We start from the raw sequence: 18,839 nt of genomic DNA, 5'->3' as shown, positions 1-18,839 counted from the left end.
AGCACAGTGGTGGATCTGTGCCAAGGAGACTGGCCAGGCCCAAGCTGGGTGAGCCCTGAGCTCCCCTGTGTCCCTGACACCGAGCTTTGCTAGCTCCAGCAACACCCGTGCCATGCTGCTGCCTGTCCTTCTGGTCCCTGCCTAACCCCACCTCATCACACTTTGCACTGCCCACACAGATCTGAGCCCACTGAAAGGCTTAGCACACACATTTTTCTTTCTGTTTCCCAGTGTTATCCCAACCAGTGGGAAGCTGGTATTGTAAACAAGCAAACCCTTAGAAAACCCTAACTACTGAGCTTTGGAACTGTCAGACATCAACGCTTTGGAGGACATCTTGTTCTGTTCCATCACTTGAACAGGATGGCTCCCTAGTTTCCTACACCACAGAGTATCAAAAACAACAGGACTTTTTAGAAGGCTACATGGTGTTCAAGCATTTGTAAACCCTCAGGAATCTCAAAGAAGGGAACACTCTCCCAGCCAGGAAACTGATGGACACCTTTCAAAACAGGAAACTGCTGAACATGCCAAGTTAACCTGAGTTATGCTCAAGATCATGCAGTAGGACAGGATAGCATTACAAAGACAAATTGTACAAGGCTCTGTCAGAATACAAGGAAAAAAGGCCCATGTAGCATACTTAATCAGCAGCATGGGACTCAAACAGGCCATCAGAAACCATTCTGAATTTTCTAATCTACACTACTTATTTCTCCTGAAAGGGATTTTGTGTTTAAGACTCAGCTTTACACTTTTAAAATATTAGTTTTCCCATCTCTTGTGACCTCAAGAACCTCAGCTTGCTTTCTTTGTTCAAAGATGAGTTTATATGAGCAGGAAAGAAAAGCATTAAAACTATACTCTCTTGTTCTCATAAACAGCATATTGTTTTCTAATTGCAGTAGAAACTGCTAATTAACCAGAAGCAAAACCATATGTTGAAGAATACTGTATACTTAAGTTTTTTTTAACCACTGCAATTATCTATTAAATTCTTTTGAAGCAAGTTCTCCTGCCACTACCCATGTTTGGTAAATTCATATTCCAACAATGTGTACACACTTAAGCTAATAAAATGCATTTCAAGAAACAGCTGTGATGAGGAGAAATTAAATATTAATAACACCTGCCTTCAAGGTGTACTGCAAATCTTAGAAGTCAATTTACCAGAATCAATAGAAAAATGAAAAAAAAAACCCAACCAAACTTTAAAAACACAGAACACTGAATGCCCTGAAATGCAACATTCTTCAGCCTCAGTACATGTGGGATGTAAAAGAACAATGCACAGCTGCTTCCCACTATGCAGTAAGTATGATGGTGTTTGGAGGTAATTGGGCTTTTTACTCAGCTAAGAGAGAAGACAACCTTCATCTGCAGGGCCTTTTTCTCCTACTGAGCTCAGCAGTCACCCCCAAAGGACTCACAGAGTGAAGTTTCAGGAGACATTCTCTGCAGAAAGAGGATCAGACCAACTACATGGAAATTATAAAATCTCAAAATGTCCCAAAAGGATGCAAGACATGGCTGACCTCTACTGAAATGCAGTTGAATTTAAAGTTGTCACCTCTTACAGACACTTTATCTAGAGATATTACTGTATTCTACAACTCCATTGATAAGAATTATTAATTCATGTGGATCAATATTTACATGTTAACTATTTGTACCAATTCAGCATTTCAGTTAAACTACTCTTCCTGGAAAGTACTGCCTTATGTACTGCCAAGGATTCTCCTACTTGGGTACCCTATGTATCTTTTTAAGACAATTCTCACCTTTTTAATAAAACTTCATCTTATATTCCAATAACAATAAAAAGTATTTGCTAAAAGGAAAAACCTGCTTCAGAAGCATTATGCAGATACCTTACAACATATATTTCAATACCAAAACAGAAGTTATGAAAGCATTAGCTGCAATCTTCTGCTGTCTATTGTAGTCATCCTTAATCCATTATTTTTCCTGACAAGGCAACAATCTTTTAGTACACATGGTACATGACTGTTGTCACACATTATGTCAACAATCTGAAGTGAATATTTTGAGATTACTACAAACCTTATTAGACATCATATTTTATCCAGCCATCTACAGAACACGAATTTACGTTGCAACATTAACAGCACCCACCTGAAGAATACGGTTCAGCTTTCTGCTTAATGTTATACAGTTGCACCAAGGTTAACTGAGTATCTTTAAACTGAGATGAGGTATTCCCTTTCCACTGTGTCCTTTCTTAACATCCTCACATATTAGGCATTTACACATCTAAGCACATGCTAATAGCTCTACTATTTACACTATTCCACTCCATGATCATGTAAGCTGATAGCATGCAACTTTTAATAGTTCTATTCCTAAATGCAACATACCTCACAAGATATTTTTGTTTCATGATTAAAGTTTACTGTGAAAAAGACAAGAGAAAGTTCACACAGAAAAAACTTGAAAAACTGAGTGTTTATATAATACAGAACAAAAACACAGTAAGAAGTGACAGGCACATGTTTATCTATAAAATTAGAAGGAATAAAAGGGTAGGTTGAGAGGTTTCAGTTTTTCCTCTTTCAACAAAGTCCTAAGCTAGCCTTCTTTCACTTGGGAAGAGATCTTGAAAACCTGAAGTCACTGCTAAGATTTATATCAGTAAATATACTATTGAGTGAACTCCACTGCAGAGGACAGAAAGGTCTTCTTACGAGGCTCTTAGTAGTGTCTTACTGTCATCCCCATGAAATATAGTTTCCCTTAACATATGACTCCAGGCAGATGGACAATGTTTGAGCTACTGCTGCCAACTCCTTGCTGTGATCTTGCACAGGGCCAAGTAGAACAAGTAGTTTTCTGAGGAACTGGGGTGGCTCCAGATGTGTCTGTGCTCTGCAGTCTGTGCTCTTAGAAAAGTCCGTTTGCCCTTAGTCTGTCAGAACAGCCAAAAGACAGAGGTACCTCTCTGATAAACTAAATGACAATAACCTGAGAGAGCAGTCCATGCTTAAGAGCTGTGGCTGCATTTCCATCCTTTCTGTAAATGCATACCCCCTACACCTCTTTAACCAACTGACAAACTAAAAGCTAACTGCCTCCACTTCCTTTAAAAGCCACTTCCAAAGCACCTAAAACAGTATCTGAACACTAAGATAGCAGGAAAAATCCTACCTTACACCACCTTTAAGAGCACTAGAAATATCCCAATTCAAGAATTGCAGTCACTGATGTTACACGTATCAATACATGTAACATATCAATAGCAAAATATCTTTCACAGGGATGTATGCTGGCATCTGGCTAGTGTCATTTCTGTAGTTTTTTATTCCCATAAACCTGCATAAGGCCTCAAAACACAATTTTACACTATAAACTACTGACACTGCTAGTGAAGATATCAGTCAGGAATATCATAAGCCCTTTGAGATTTTATTGATTCTCAGGCACAAAAAGATGGCAAATTTATCAGTATCTTAACAACAGCATTATTTTTACAAGATTTGAAATTGAACTGTTATCACTTTAAACCTAGAGAACTGTTATATTCACAAGAGTGAATACCTTACTCTTAACATCTAGACAGCTGGGCCATCTCCTTTGTTTACAAAGAACACTCCTCTTTCTAAACACTTATGAATTAAAGAAGCGAGAAAGTTAGAAGAAGAGCCAGACTTAAAGAGTGACCACTTCTGGCTCAATACTCCCAGAGTAATTGTTGTCAGATAGGAGCAACTGACAGAAAAACCTTCAGAAAATCTGCTCCTATCAAAGTGGTGAGCTGGGGTGCACTCAGTGCTCCCCCACCGTACCAGATGCTGTTTGTCCTGATCAGAATTTCTCACATGAACCCCACTCTGTGCATAAGTTCGGTGGGCCACCATGAAGTGCACCACCAAGGACTTTCAAAGGGAGAAGCAGATGTGAATTCAGAATATAATTATTTGCAGAAACAGTACCCAAGATGCGATCAAGGGACGCCTAGCACCATGCAGTTTAACCATCACCAGGATAAACAAAGGAAACACAAAAGCTGGCTGTGAGCTTCAGAGTTTCATTCTCTGACAAACTGGGGATTAAGAAGATCAACCAGGAGGGGCTGGTTACATCAAGTACAACGAGATGAGGGTGCACTCCATCTCCTACTTCAGATCCTTGGCAAGGACATCAGACAGCACGGATACATACAGTTCCCTGAGGAAATCTGTCTCCAGATAAAACATCAGCCAAAAAACACGTCTCTTTGAGCCAAATAATCCAAGCACTTTCTTACCCACTCAGGAGCCCACCTGCCAAAATGTAACAACTCAAGGTGAATAGAAGAGTGCTGGGGGAGACTGAGCTGGAAGTCTTAGGGTGAGGCAAAGAACATGCACAGCTTTGCTTCATTGATGCATCCAGTATTGTCATCACAGAAATAGGCTGGTCAACCATTATTACTGTTGTTTAATTCATACTGGCTACTCCCCATCACCTCCTTCTTTTATGTGCCCAAAAATATGTTTTAAGAGGACTCACTCCAAGATTTTCGCACAAATCAAAGTGAGGTTACCTCTCATCTCCAAACCTTTCAAGGATTATACAGAGCAACCTTACTATGACACTGGTCAGTGTCCTCACCACTCTCAAAGCAGCTCATCTTATCTCAAACTCTAGATGTGGGTCAAGATTTCTCAAGAGATGCTTGATTTTGTCCTTAGCCATTGCTTGTCATTCTCCTCCTTGAACTCTTTCTGTACACAGAGGCTTGGGAGACACTGTCAGAGAAGACTGCAGTGAAGAACTCAAGTGTTTCAGCCTCATCTTTATTGGCTGTTGCTAATTTGCCCAGTCCATTCAGCACAAGTCCACATTTTCCTTGTTTATTCCTGTACTGCTAAAGCACCGCAAGTTTTTTCGAGCGGTCCTTGATGTCCCTTTCTTCTTGTCCCTCAGCTCCAGGCGTGCTTTGACTTTTCTGACGCCATCCCAGCATATGTGGACAATGTATCTACATTCTTCCTTTGTAGCCTGTCCCTGCTTTCACCTCCTGTACGCTGCCTTTGTATCTCAGCTCAGGCACAAGTTCACTTTCAGACAGCGGGGTCAGCCTCCTGTTACGTCCATTCACGTTCCAGGACGTGCCTTTCTTGTACTTGGACAATACTGTCCTTCAAAACTTGGCAGCCTTCCACAGCAGATTTACTCTTCAGAGCTGCCTTCCTTTGTATCCCACCTACCAGTTCCCTGAATAAGCCCAAAATTTCCTCTCTTGAAGTCTCTAGAGTACATACTTATTCTGCTACTTGCCTTATTCACCTCCATCAAGATTTTGAGCCCACTATTTCATTCATTAACAGTCCAGCAACAAAAATAATGGTTTTTTTTGGAGAGCCCATTGGTAGCACTATTTGCCTTCTAAGAGAGTCAGAATTAATCCTTGGGCCTGCTTTGCACCATCAGGCAAAGCTCTGGAAGTCTGCAGACACGATACATTCAGCACAGCCAGGGATCAGCTCAAGTGGTTTGGACAAACCTCTGTATGTAGATGCACAGTGTTCCCTCACTGAGTAATATCCTGAGCAACACCCAGGAATTAGCATGCTCTGCCAAAATTATACATGTGCTCAATTAAAACTCTGAATATTGCATTCTAAGATACAGTGACATAGGAGGACAATGTCCATCATGGGACCTATATCCATACATACCAGGAAGTAATTTTCTGATGAAATATGAATAGCAGCATGTAATTTAACTAACAACTACCTTAGACAGCTGTCACTAACCAACACTTACTGCCACTGCATCCTAAGCCTAATTTTCCTTTTCTTTAATTAAATACCAAGCCTGACTTTTACACCACATGTCAGAGATCAAATGTGGAAAGTCCCTTAGCAGATAAAAGCTTATTTTCTTCTAGACAGGTGCTCACCTTGGAATGCTTGTCAGGTACGTCAGAACATTCTGAAACTCTTTTTCAGGAATCTCACTGAAAGCTGGATAGTCTGGAAAGGTGATAACAGGGCAGCCATCTCCCCCTCTTCCACCTACAAAAGAAGCAGCAAATGTGTTTACATGCAAGTCTCTTTACCTAGACTGAAATTTCCCACTAATAAAATAACTGCATTTTTTCATTTTTTCTATCTCTCTCTTTTTTTTTTTTTTTTTTTTTTTTTTTTAGGGCGCATGTGTGGACAGTTTATTCTGAACAGTCTCTCTCTTCTTCAGTGCTTAGGAAGTTTTATAGAAAGGAATTTGTTACACCCCAGTCACAAAATGAGATTTTTTTCTGCACAAATGTGAGCAGTTCTGACAGCAGATGGCAGTGCATCTTCTGATAAACATCAACTGCATCTAAGCAGAAGCAATTCGGAGAAAGAAAGCAACCAACTTAGAAACAAAAAAGTTAATTCAGAATTAAGTAGGTGAATCTCCATTTAGAACTGAATCCTCTCACCAGTTGGAACTCATTCATGCAACACCCCCTACCCTGCTCAGTGGCTGCTTTGTTTCCAGGTTGGTGAAACAGAAGGGGCAGAACATTAAAACAAATGGATGTAGGTGTTTCAAATGAGATTTCCCATTCTCAGATGTTGTACAGAAGGTGAAGCAGAGCTGAACACCTACACTGCAGTAGAGCTGCTGATGAGCTAGGTACCATTACATGTATCTCTCCTGGCATCTGCACCACTGGGTACAATTCACAGACATAAAAAGAAATTATTACATGCAAAATGTAATAATTTCTTTTTACAGGCATTATTAGTGTTTCATGTCTTTAGCAAGGATATACTCATAAAGACAGGTAGGACAAGAGGCTTGATGAGCCCTAGCAAGTGCATGAAGTTAACTGTTCTGGGGTGGCAGGAATACATTGCTGGGAAGTTATCTTTGATTCATTGTTCAACAGGAGAAGACAACAAAAAATTGCTGTTATAAAATAACAAGGATTTTTTTTCCAGCCTTGAAATCCGGTAACTGTGCAGAAACCAACATTAAACTGTATTAACAGCACCAATTATGAGAGCAACAGTGACTTGTGAAGATTATTACCCATTTCCAGTCCCTTTGCATCTAACCTCACAGGAAAAAGAAGAGAAATATTTGACCTCAGATTCATTTGATAAAAGAAATCACAACTTCCCTCCAAACCACATGTAATTAGAAGAGCTGAAATAGTATCTTTATGTTAATTTGTGGTGAATCTGATTTCCATTTACCAGCTTACAGATGGCATAGTGCTGTCACTGTGAAGTTCTTGGAATCAAAATACATGAAAAAATAACATGCTTTGGATGTATTTAAACAACAACAAAATGTAATTATTATGCAAATATCACAAGTTTGCAAATATGACCTTTATGACACATCCAAACATGGAAACACTGAGTCAAGGGAGCTAATTTTAGCTATACAAATATTCACAACACAAATGTAAGTTAAGACCAATTTTGACTCTACTGGTTTTTGTTCAAGCTCTCACGACTAAAGCATTTTCCTCTGTTGTTAAAAGCATGATAATGATTATTTCTGTTGCTTATGAAGTGTTCTGCTCTCTCTAGAGAAACTATTTTTAGGCACAATCATACATTATTTGTGGTATCTTCATTGGTTACTTTTTTTGTTCTACTTAATTTCTATAAATAGGACATATGAAACAAAAGAACAACAACAATAGACTTGCAGGACATGTCCTAAAAGCAGAAGTCTGGACAAGGATTTTCAGGAAGTTCCCAGACCAGCACTGATTGTCAAGGGCAAATACAGCCATCCTGCCTGGTGACTGCCTATTAATTTTCAGTTTCTAGTACAGTCATCTGTGGTTATCTTGGGTGGAGATGACTCTGCCCCGAGCTCTTAGAATCAGTTCTTCACTGATTTTTCTTTGCTGTTTCCCTGCTGGGCCACTTGAGCACACATTTACCTTCAAATGCTCCTCAACTGCTTTTCCTTACCAGAACCCTGCTGCTCAAAAGAGTTTAGGGCAGAGTGACCTGAAATGCTACACATTTCTGTACAAATTTACAAATTCTGTAAATTTCAGCTTTAACATCACTGACTCACAGAAGCTGCTCTCTATATTGCAACTTTAGGGGTTGGATTTGATGATCTTGAAGGTCTCTTCCAACCTAGTGATTCTGTGATTCAATACATGGCCATCACAGGAAGAGAGGTCACTCTAGCCAAAGCAGCTGCTGCTTTAAAATGAGCATTTACCAGAGAAATTTACAAAATTGTATGGGAAATAAAGTAAAAATCCTACATATTAATTGTGTTTATATTAAATATTAGAAATAGTGAGTTCACTTTTTAAAGTGTCCTTTATTTCTTAATGAACCTGATACAGTAAGAAATTATTGTTTTCCTTTATTCAGAATCATTCTTTTCTTCCTCATTTTTCTTCATCTCTGCAAAAGCATCATTACACAGTTCATAAAATTAGCTGTGTAAAATGTGATTTTCTTCTCTTCACCCAGAAATAAATCAAGCCACAGAACTTAGGGGGAGGAGATAAAAAGTTTAGGAACCTAAGAGGGGTTTATTGTTGTTGATTTTGGTTTTAGTGAGAGGGAAAGCATTTAAGTGAAAAATGCTGAACAATTTCACTTCTCTTATCCTTTTTGAAACACAGGTTTAAGGCAAAAAATTCAGATATCTTATTAAAACTAATTCATATAATAATCTTCTAGCACCTCAGAATTATATACAAAATTACAAAAAAAAGACACCGAATTTGTGAGTGAGTGCTACAACTCATGCAAGTAATTCAACACACACAGAGAGTTTTTAAAATGAGTTACTGCAATTTTAATCACCATACAAAAATTAGTAATTTAACAGCAATATTTTAATAAATTCAGGTCGGTTGGTACAGTGACCACATCTAACTACTTCAGCCCTAACCTCTGGAAAATCACCTCTTTCACATTCCCCTCTAGCTCAGAGTCCTGAAATTCCAGTTACAGCTGTTGAACACCCTTAACTGATGTGCTCTACAAGTTCTGTCCACAGAGGCCCACACAAGCCTGCTCTCCTATTTCTTACACAGGGATGCACTACACAACTGGAATTTAATAGTTTTATGTGTTTTTAAGACAATCAAGTACCTGAGATCATTATGAGAACATTTTCTTAGTCCAATCTTAGCCTTGTTTTTTTTTAAACATAAATTTCTGAAAGTATAACAAATCCCCTTATTTTTGTTTAAAAAATTCTGAGCCCTGTTCTGACTATGAAAATGTCAGATTGAATGGATCAAGGGGAAGATGTCTTTTCCCATAGCAGGGTAGGGACAGCCTAGATGATCTTTAAAGGTTCCTGCCAACCCAATCTGTTCTGTGATTCTATGAAAATTATGAAATGCATTCGGGATCATTTCTCCATGAAATATTAAATAAATGCGACTCAAGTGCCAGCTTTTGTTTTTTGTTTACTGCAAAGAGCAGAAGAGCATCAGTCCTTAAGTGAGTGCAATCAGTCTGCAGACATACTACCTGAAACAATGCCCAAGAATTCCTTGATGTTTGTCTTATAACATGAAGCTGTGAGAAACCTTCTACAGCTGAGAGGATTATTACTTTCCAGGCTACAAATGCAAGCACATAGAAGTAAAGAGGACTGAAGCTTATTTCAGCAATTAAATAAAATAAAAACACCACACCGCTTTAAATTAAGCAGATCTGCTTCCACCCTATTTCTGTGAGCATTCACTAATAGAAAACTTTGTTATTATCTGACTTATACATGACTTTGGCAGCCTATTCACATGAAAATTCTTGAACAGATTAAGTGTCAAAACAAATTGCCTTCATAAAATGGTAATTTTTCAGTGGATAAACCTCGAAAATTCTAGCAAAGCCCTGCTAGGTGGAGCTCTTCCAAATAGATCTACGAGCCTTGGTCTAAGGTCAGTTTTTACAACAGGGACAGCCCTATGTTTTGGGGAAACACACATTTTAAAAACATTGAATTGTACTAGCTCCACAGTCCACGACAAAGTGACCTAACTGTGCTTAGAAGGTAACACTTCATGTTCCTAGGTTTTGAACACAATTAGTACCAGCAATATCACCAACTGCTAAAATTGTGTGTACCCAGAGCATCGTGGTCTTGTGGATGAAAACAGGAGAAAAAATAACCATGGAAAACTAGCTGTGCTACTGTGAGATGGGACTGGTAAAGTTTCCCTTAAGTCCCAGTGATTTAGCATTTATTCTTTATATTCTGTGACAGCTAACTTCTCCCACCACAGTTGCTATGTCTTCTGCATTTGTTTTCTTTTTTAATAAGCAGGTTGGGTGATAGAGGAGTGCTAACCCAAGGAAGTTGCACAGCATTTTCAGAATTTCTAATCAAGAGGCACATAAGTAACTTGGTATCTAAAAACAAACTCAAATGAGACATAATTAGTATTCTTTTCAATTTAAAAAAGCATTGACACAGAAAATTACAAAACTCGTGTATTGAACATCTGCTAAAAACCGCACACACAAGTGCACAGGCACACACAAACAAATAGAAAAGGGTAATTCCCCACAGCCCTGTAGAAGACATGCTAGTTGTTTGGGGTTTTGTATGGACAGCAAAGTTTGACAGCAGCAAAGAAATTGCTTAGACTTACTTCCAGGAAGGATGAGTAAGAGATTATTTTGTAATGTTTCCCTAACTAGTCTGCTCCTGTTGGCATAAATAAAAAGGTCATCTCAAAAGTACTCTCACCACCCCCACAAAAAGGAAGTAAGTAGCTGGATATAATTAGATGACAGAGCAAAGATTTTGGCCTGATTTTATAATGCAAGTGAAATAGTATTTGACTATAAGAAAAAATATGACCTCTATGTTGATCAATGTGCACACACAAGATCCAAGAGCACCAGCATTGTTGAATGGCTCAGATCTACAACTTTAGATCAAAAGACACTGCTTAAAAATTGCAGTCCTGTCAAAGATGAAGTCCTCATGTGACTGAGGAAGGGCTTACTTCAGATTTTTTTTTTACTATTGTAGTGGTTCAGCTGTTATGCTTGTGCATTTCTGATAAGGAGTTTCTCCTTTCTGCTTGCATAATATACTTAACTGGAGAATTCAGTATTTGAAATTACATGTAGACTTCAAGGAGGGACTGAATAAAAGCTTCACTGCATATCCTTTGCAAAGAAAAACAGATTCAAGGGTAATTTATTAAAATGTTCTTTCCTTGAAATGAGAAGTTTTACTTGTATAACTTCGGAAGCTGCGTTTTGCTCAAGCTGATCAGCAGCAAATATACTGGCTTAAGAATTGGATTGCAATACATAAATTTGAATCTGAACATATTTGAACTGGAAGTCTCTTAGCCAAGGATTCACATTTTTCCTTTATCTATTTCTTTGCTACATTTTTGCTTTAATTTTTTCAAATCTCTACAGACAGCAGGTTTAGCACAGTAAATAAAAAAACAGTAGTTAAGCTGACACCTGTGCAAGGCAAAGACTGCTAAGCAATACCTCTTCCACTGTCCATACACAGCATAGACATGTAATATAGACATATACTGTCTATATTAGATCAGCAACAAAAGTAAGGCTGATACTTTTAGCTAACTGTTTCAATGTATGTGATACAGGATCCACTCAGAAATTCTCAAACATAATTTTATAGACTCAGCAGCCAGAGCTACTTCAATGGGAACAGTCTGACCAGTGAGGAGTGGTCAGGTCATTCCCACAGAGGAGAGCACATGGAGAAAATAAACTCAGACAAAGTGAGATACTTACTATTTACAATGATAAAGGTATGAGCATATATGTGTATCTTTATAAATCAAAGGTATAAGCATTTTGAAAACTAGTACCAATGTTAAATTTTTCAGTGGCAGGAAAAACAATTAGGAATCAATAGATAAAAATGCAAATAGCGTGATCTCATATTTGTATTTCCTTTAATGGAAACACTTTGAAGTTTTTCAATGTATAAACAGGCATTCAAAGGAAAGGGAGTTAAATAACTGGCTCAGCACTCATGGTGGCCAAGAGTCTCATTTGCACATCACATAGCTTGAATGATTTAAGATGCGTATCAACATACACAGGTGTCTGTATGCTCTTCCCCATCTACATTTATTTTAACACATCTGCACACTGGTGGCAGACAGACACAAGGCTGGGTGGGTATGAAAGTCACACAGTAATCAGGGGAAGAGAAAGTACTTATGAAAGAAAATATAAAACACAAATGAAAGACCTGAGGAATACATAAGGAATACATTTTCCAGATACTTTTAAATGGATCATACACCGTCCTTCATGGGATGAAAGAAAAACAACAAAAAAAACCCAAGCAAAAACAAAGGCAGAAGACCCTTTTAAATGTGGAAGAAAAATTGGTTGCACTTATAGTAACTAAAGAAAACAAAGGTAAAAGAGGTGAAACACTGAACTGTATACACTTGGTATAGCCTAGCAACAACAAAAGTAACAATTCTAGCCCAGATAAGGACCTTGTTCCACAGAAAGAAAAAACTCCAAGGCAAAATGTAAACAAGTGTGCCTGAGGTAAAATATTAACTTCAGGTTTTATAAACTTTGTGTGTGAAGGATTATTACAAGCCTCATCCACAGCTTGCCCCACCATTAGATTTAAGCTGAACATGACTGCTGAGCAAGAGCCAGTCTGTAGGAATAGTGAGCACCTTGATTTCATTGCACTTGGATATCTTTACTGACAAACTGAAGCATCAGTGGAAGCTTTCACTTAATTTTGCTTCATTTCAAGTCTAATTTGGATGTTCCTGCAGCATTTCCATTACAATCAAGCACAATGAGGGACACAAGTAAGAAGTGACCCCGATGGAGACCAAAACACAGAAAGCAGCTCGGGAAGGGACACATCCTCTAGGACAGAAGCAGACTGGGTTTCATTCCCTGTTCAAGCAGTGTCCCATGAGATCTAGATACATCCTATTAGAGAAACTAAAGCAATTCTCAAGTATTGAGAACTGAATTGGTGTTAAAAAGCCAACAACTGAAATCAGAAATGTATCTAAGACATTCAGCAATACTTGCAAACCTGCTATTTTACCAAAGGCATTAGTAATCTATGGACTTTCATTTTAATGAGTTTTATGCCATGTACTTAGATTCTATTCTCAATGCAACAGTAATAAGCAAAAAGTCTCATTCACACACTGGGAATGTCTTAAGTGGCCTTAGAGCAAAGCCCCTCTTAAGATCAACTGTAACAACAATCAAATTGTACATAAATCAAGTACCAAAACATTGGCTCTGTTCTGTCATTCACAGAACCTGTAAAATCACTATTTGGTACAGCACAGAGAATTAATCATCCACAAGCATCCTGCAGGAGAACACTAGGATAGAGAAAAAAAAAACCTAAATTCCAAAGTGAAATGAAAATGCCTAACACTCAAATTTCCCAAGAATAATAAAGTACAACAATCTAGTCACAGTAATGCAGCTGACCTATTCCTTGAGGCAAATAAACAAAATTCTAATTGACATGAGTGTGAATAGATAGAAGAAAAGAGAATGAGGAATGGCTCTTACTAAGCCCCACTGCCAGGTGGATTTATTGAGTGCTGAAGACACTTGTGGATTTGTGATCTCAACAACTCCTCTACCACAGCCACCAGTTTTCCCCCTCACTTCAGAGGAGCAAAATACAAACCCTACTTATAGTTTCATAGATAGGCTGATTCTTGCATAACACCCTTATGAGATATTTTCTGCCCATGGATAAGAATGAGTTTGGAAAGTCAAAAAAATAAATTTCCAGAGAAGAATTGTAGCTTAAACACTATAATCTCAAATGAAGCATGAACAGCCAACTTCATAAAAAATATCTTATTTTCCAAGTGCTACCACCACCCCACAGAAAATACAGTCACTACTGCAGACCCACAGTTTAGCTTGTGTAGCAGAAATAAGTCATAATTAATAGTAAATTATGAGTATGAAAAGGTTCAGTGAGCTCTTGCCAAGTAAAATATTACATTGTTTCATTCCCCCATGTCTCTGGATCCAATGCAGGATGGGATTCAGAGGGAGAGGGAACAGTCACAGAGTCCAGCTGTAGCTCAGAGAAGTAAATTGCCTTTCTGCTGAAGGATGCAGAGCAGCTCTGCAAAGCCACTGATGCTCTCCCTTTTTGTGTATTGGAGAGAGGGCAGGACAGGGCCAGAACTCCAGCAAGTTCACAGCTGCACATCTGCAAGAGCTTTTACAGGCAGAAGACAGGAGAACAAACTCAGAACCTTATCAGACAACTTCCTTCACTCAGCCTGATCAGTGAGCAAAGGCACCATCCCTCTTTGCCATTATCAGCCAGCCATGGGCTCAGCATGGAGATGGACCCAGCTCAGCAGCCAACACTGCATGGCACAAACACAGCCCCATCACCAAAACACTGCATGGCACAAACACAGCCCCATCACCAAAACACTGCATGGCACAAACACAGCCCCATCACCAAAACACTGCATGGCACAAACACAGCCCCCATCACCAAAACACTGCATGGCACAAACACACAGCCCCATCACCAAAACACTGCATGGCACAAACACACAGCCCCATCACCAAAACACTGCATGGCACAAACACACACAGCCCCCATCACCAAAACACTGCATGGCACAAACACACACAGCCCCATCACCAAAACACTGCATGGCACAAACACAGCCCCATCACCAAAACACTGCATGGCACAAACACAGCCCCATCACCAAAACACTGCATGGCACAAACACACACACAGCCCTCATCACCAAAACACTGCATGGCACAAACACACACAGCCCCCATCACCAAAACACTGCATGGCACAAACACACACAGCCCCCATCACCAAAACACTGCATGGCACAAACACAGCCCCATCACCAAAACACTGCATGGCACAAACACACACAGCCCCATCACCAAAACACTGCATGGCACAAACACAGCCCCACCACCAAAACACTGCATGGCACAAACACACACAGCCCCCATCACCAAAACACTGCATGGCACAAACACACACACAGCCCCATCACCAAAACACTGCATGGCACAAACACACACACAGCCCCATCACCAAAACACTGCATGGCACACACACACACAGCCCCCATCACCAAAACACTGCATGGCACAAACACACACAGCCCCATCACCAAAACACTGCATGGCACACACACAGCCCCATCACCAAAACACTGCATGGCACAAACACACACAGCCCCATGACCAAAACACTGCATGGCACAAACCAGCCCCACCACCAAGCTGGCACAGGTGGCCCAGGGGCAGAGACTCTCTGTGCTGCATGAAAGGGGCTGTGCTGCTTTTGGAGTCAGCCTTACAGCCAAAAGCAGGCTCCTTTGCAGAATGCAGTCAGTGACACCAAGTCAAAATCCTGCCCAGAACTCGATGCTGCACTTGTCTGAGCCCAGCACTGATGCTGTGGGGGAATGTGGGAGCAGGGTGTTTCCCCACCACTTTGGTCACAACCAAGGTGCCAGCTTGGGCTTCAGACATGACAGCAGAGCCTGTGGCAGCTGGGGCTGTGAGCTGAGGACTTCAAGACCATAGCAACCACCAGAGCAATCTCCAGTTAACTGGAAAATTACCTGTAATTTTAAAATTTCTATTATACTTAGGAAAAAAATCTTTTAATAAATCCTTAAGAAGTCTTAGTAGCCTGAATTTTGAGTTACTCATTGATTCTCATATAAAAGTCTTCAGAGACTGTGAAAGGACAGCAGGCTGAACTGTGCATCTAAGCAGTGTGTATAAGAGGGAACAACACAGTCTTACCTGACAGATAAGCAAATTGTTTCTTTAATTGGTCCTGAATATCTGCAGCATAGAGGGGAATGATATCCTGATGCATGATTTCATCTGTGAAGAGAAAAAAAATTGCATTGCAAAGTCATTTAATGCAAAATTTCACAGCACACATTAAGAAAAAAATCCCTAAAACACAAAAACTCAGAAAACTGTCTAACTTCTGAAAAATACATGAAAATCTCTGGAGTCTTTCACATGTTTGCCAAGGGCAAACTTTTCTTTGAATAGCACACATATAAAAGAGGAATTTACATTTACTGACATTTAGAAGCAGTAGAGAACTGCCACTGAACAAAACACTGTAGAACTAATATTCCTCAGGAACGATGATAAACAGTAGGATTTTATGTATTAAATTCAATTTTTATTAAAATCTTCTCAATCAAACAAAACCAAGAAACTTATTATTTCTCTAGCCTGTCATCTAGATTCAAATACCCCAAGAAAACACCATTAAATAAGATAGGTAGAACTGGCTTGAAAGTACATCCTCCCCTTGAAAGCACACACATACACTCTACCTCCACCCTGAAAAGCAATGCTTAAGCTTTTATCTCAGCCCTTCCACTTCAGCTTAGTGACAACCATTCTGCTTTCCCAACCCTTGGTTTTCTGTCCCAGTGTTTCAGTAGAGTCATTTCCCACAGCATGTTTCCAGAGGTCAAGCAGAAACCTGAGTTTCGCTGATTGTGACAAATACTGCATGACAGAGTTGCTTCATTCATAAACTAAGATCTCATTTTTTACAAGGAAACAAGAAGTTTTACTCTTTTGCAATTCCTAAAAAATAATTATTCCACATATTAGCCTCATGGAAAAGTACAGAACAGACAACATAGCTTTTTCTTTAATTGGTTATGAACATTTCTTTTAATCTCACATTGTACTGACATTGAAGTTTTGGGTTTTAATGCACATTGAAAGAATGAATGTCATGTGAATTGAATGCCATTAAGATAGGTTTTGACACTCAGAGCTGTGAATGTGCACAGGAAAAGTAAGTAAAAACCTAAAACTGATGTAAAGATAAGTGTCACCTGCAGTGAAGTACAAGCTGAAGTAGAGCTCTGGTCCTCAAGGACTTGCTGTCACTGAGGTCTTTCAAATACTAGATTGTGAGCAGACAGACACTTCTATGAGCAATTCTCACATATGTAAAATTCTGAGAACTGCAACTATTTGAGAATAGCAAAAAAGCCACTTTCAATTACTTCTTCCACAGTAACTGTGGAAGAACTTATGCTGTGGAACAGAACTTCTCTGTTCTCTGTGGTCCCGTTGGGCAGAGGAAGACCCATGACCACTTTCAAGGTCACACACTGATCAGAGCTATTTTCCTGCATCCGGCAAACTGCTGCCTGATCAGAAGACCTCTGCATACCATGCTGTCAAATCCATAAGTGGATACTTTTAACTCTCAAGTCATATTTCACCCAGACCTTCAGTTATGTCACCATTTCAATGTTTTCAACAGAACACTGAACACAGATGTTTCAAAACTCCAATCTCAGATGGCCAAGTAATTTCCAGAAGAGGAATACCCCACTTCCCCAAAGGAAAAAGGATTTTAGAGTTTATTTTTGCTGTCTGCGCCTTATGATACAAGGAGACCTCCTGCATCAGTGTTTAAAAAACTACACAGCCCTGATTCTGCAAACCAATACCTGCAGGTGGACCCATTAACCTGAATATAAACTCTTACAGGACTAATGCCAATTTTTTGGTGGGAGATGGGAAAATAACATCATCAGTCTATAAAATGCCATCCTGGCTCGAGTCACAGGCAGACATAATTTTCATTGCTGTGCAGCATGGCATGTAGTAGAACAGTTGAATTTTGCATGTGTAAGTAAATACATGACACACTACGCTTTTGGAGGCAGGACATTCCCAAGGAAGAGAAACTATTTATGTATCATTACATAAGGGTCACTATTTCCCCATGTAGCCCTGTGATGAACCCCACTGTGCCAGGTGAAGACCCAAGTCTAGATTTGATTGCTCCAGTGTTCCCTCTGATAGGAGCAGCAGCTTTTGCCACCTGCACAGGTCAGCCCCACAACACTGGTCAAATACTGCTTCACTGAAAAGACAGTCTCTCCCTCCCCCTGGTTTTAAACTCAGTTTTAACTCAAATGTGAGAGCAACTGGAGGAGCAGCGCAGTGTGTGCACTGACAGACAACAAACTGCTGTTCCTGCTGCAGTGCCCTCCACCAAAGCCATCTCATCTTGCTCTTGCTGATTTGGTCTCAAGACATACTTCTAAAAGCCAAGTATGCACTAAGAACAGAGCTGATTTTCAATAATTTGAAACAACCAAGATAAAAAATAGCAGCACAGAAAAAGTGCAAGGAAATGCAACTCTCAGTATTGCCAAACAGGTCACAACCAGCAGCTCGACAGGATATACTTGAACCCAGTATTACCATCCATAGATTTAGCCAGAAATCCCTCTTCAGTATGTTTTCCTTCAGAGGAGATGCAATTGTAAAGACTCATTGCTCTGCACCGTTTCCGTGACTTTTAGCATCCCTCTGGAAAAGAGAGTTCATCACAGTTTGTTTGGGGTTCAATCTGATTTCACTTCAAGGCTGTCCATCATTACTTCAAAATGCTGTTTCTTTAAAAGGATAAGGCAACAAAAAGCACACATGCTAAATAGACTGTGAGAGCACACACTCCTTACTCTCACGGCCTTTGGGGAAAATATTTTCTTGGAAATATTCTTTAAATAGAGAATCTGCCACCTGCTACATTCTTTAGGGATCATTTCCATTTTTTTAAAGCTAATTAAGTGCGCATAAAAATACAGAATTACTGAAAATCTGCTCACTGTTTTGTAAGGAATTTTTATAGGATCTAATTTCACTTGTACTTGAATAGATTAAGATTCACACAGCCCATTATTTTGTTGTTCTACCTTTTCTAGGTAGAACAACAAAACCCTTTCTTGTTTCTACCTTTGTTTCATACAGTATTTTCAATGCAGAGACCTAACAGTCTGTCTGTTTTACTGGACCAGAAAATTCATT

At 39.4% G+C, this 18,839-nt stretch overlaps 1 protein-coding gene across 11 annotated transcripts in view; it reads right to left on the bottom strand.

Annotated features, from left to right (window-relative positions):
• MCF2L (MCF.2 cell line derived transforming sequence like) overlaps window positions 1-18,839 on the bottom strand; it is a 157,260-nt gene that overhangs the window by 51,008 nt on the left and 87,413 nt on the right. For all 11 annotated transcript variants that reach the window (XM_036406419.2, XM_036406427.2, XM_036406435.2 and 8 more), the window contains 2 exons: window positions 15,774-15,857; window positions 5,906-6,020 (listed from right to left, as the gene is read on the bottom strand). In XM_036406419.2, coding sequence (XP_036262312.1) covers window positions 5,906-6,020; window positions 15,774-15,857 — 199 coding nt within the window. The remainder of the gene's footprint in view (window positions 1-5,905; window positions 6,021-15,773; window positions 15,858-18,839) is intronic.

Source organism: Molothrus ater, chromosome 2 (assembly GCF_012460135.2).
Source record: "Molothrus ater isolate BHLD 08-10-18 breed brown headed cowbird chromosome 2, BPBGC_Mater_1.1, whole genome shotgun sequence".
In the NCBI taxonomy this organism is placed as follows: Eukaryota; Metazoa; Chordata; class Aves; order Passeriformes; family Icteridae; genus Molothrus; species Molothrus ater.
Note: the sequence above shows the minus strand (reverse complement) of the source record. Positions and strands in the feature narration are given on the sequence as shown.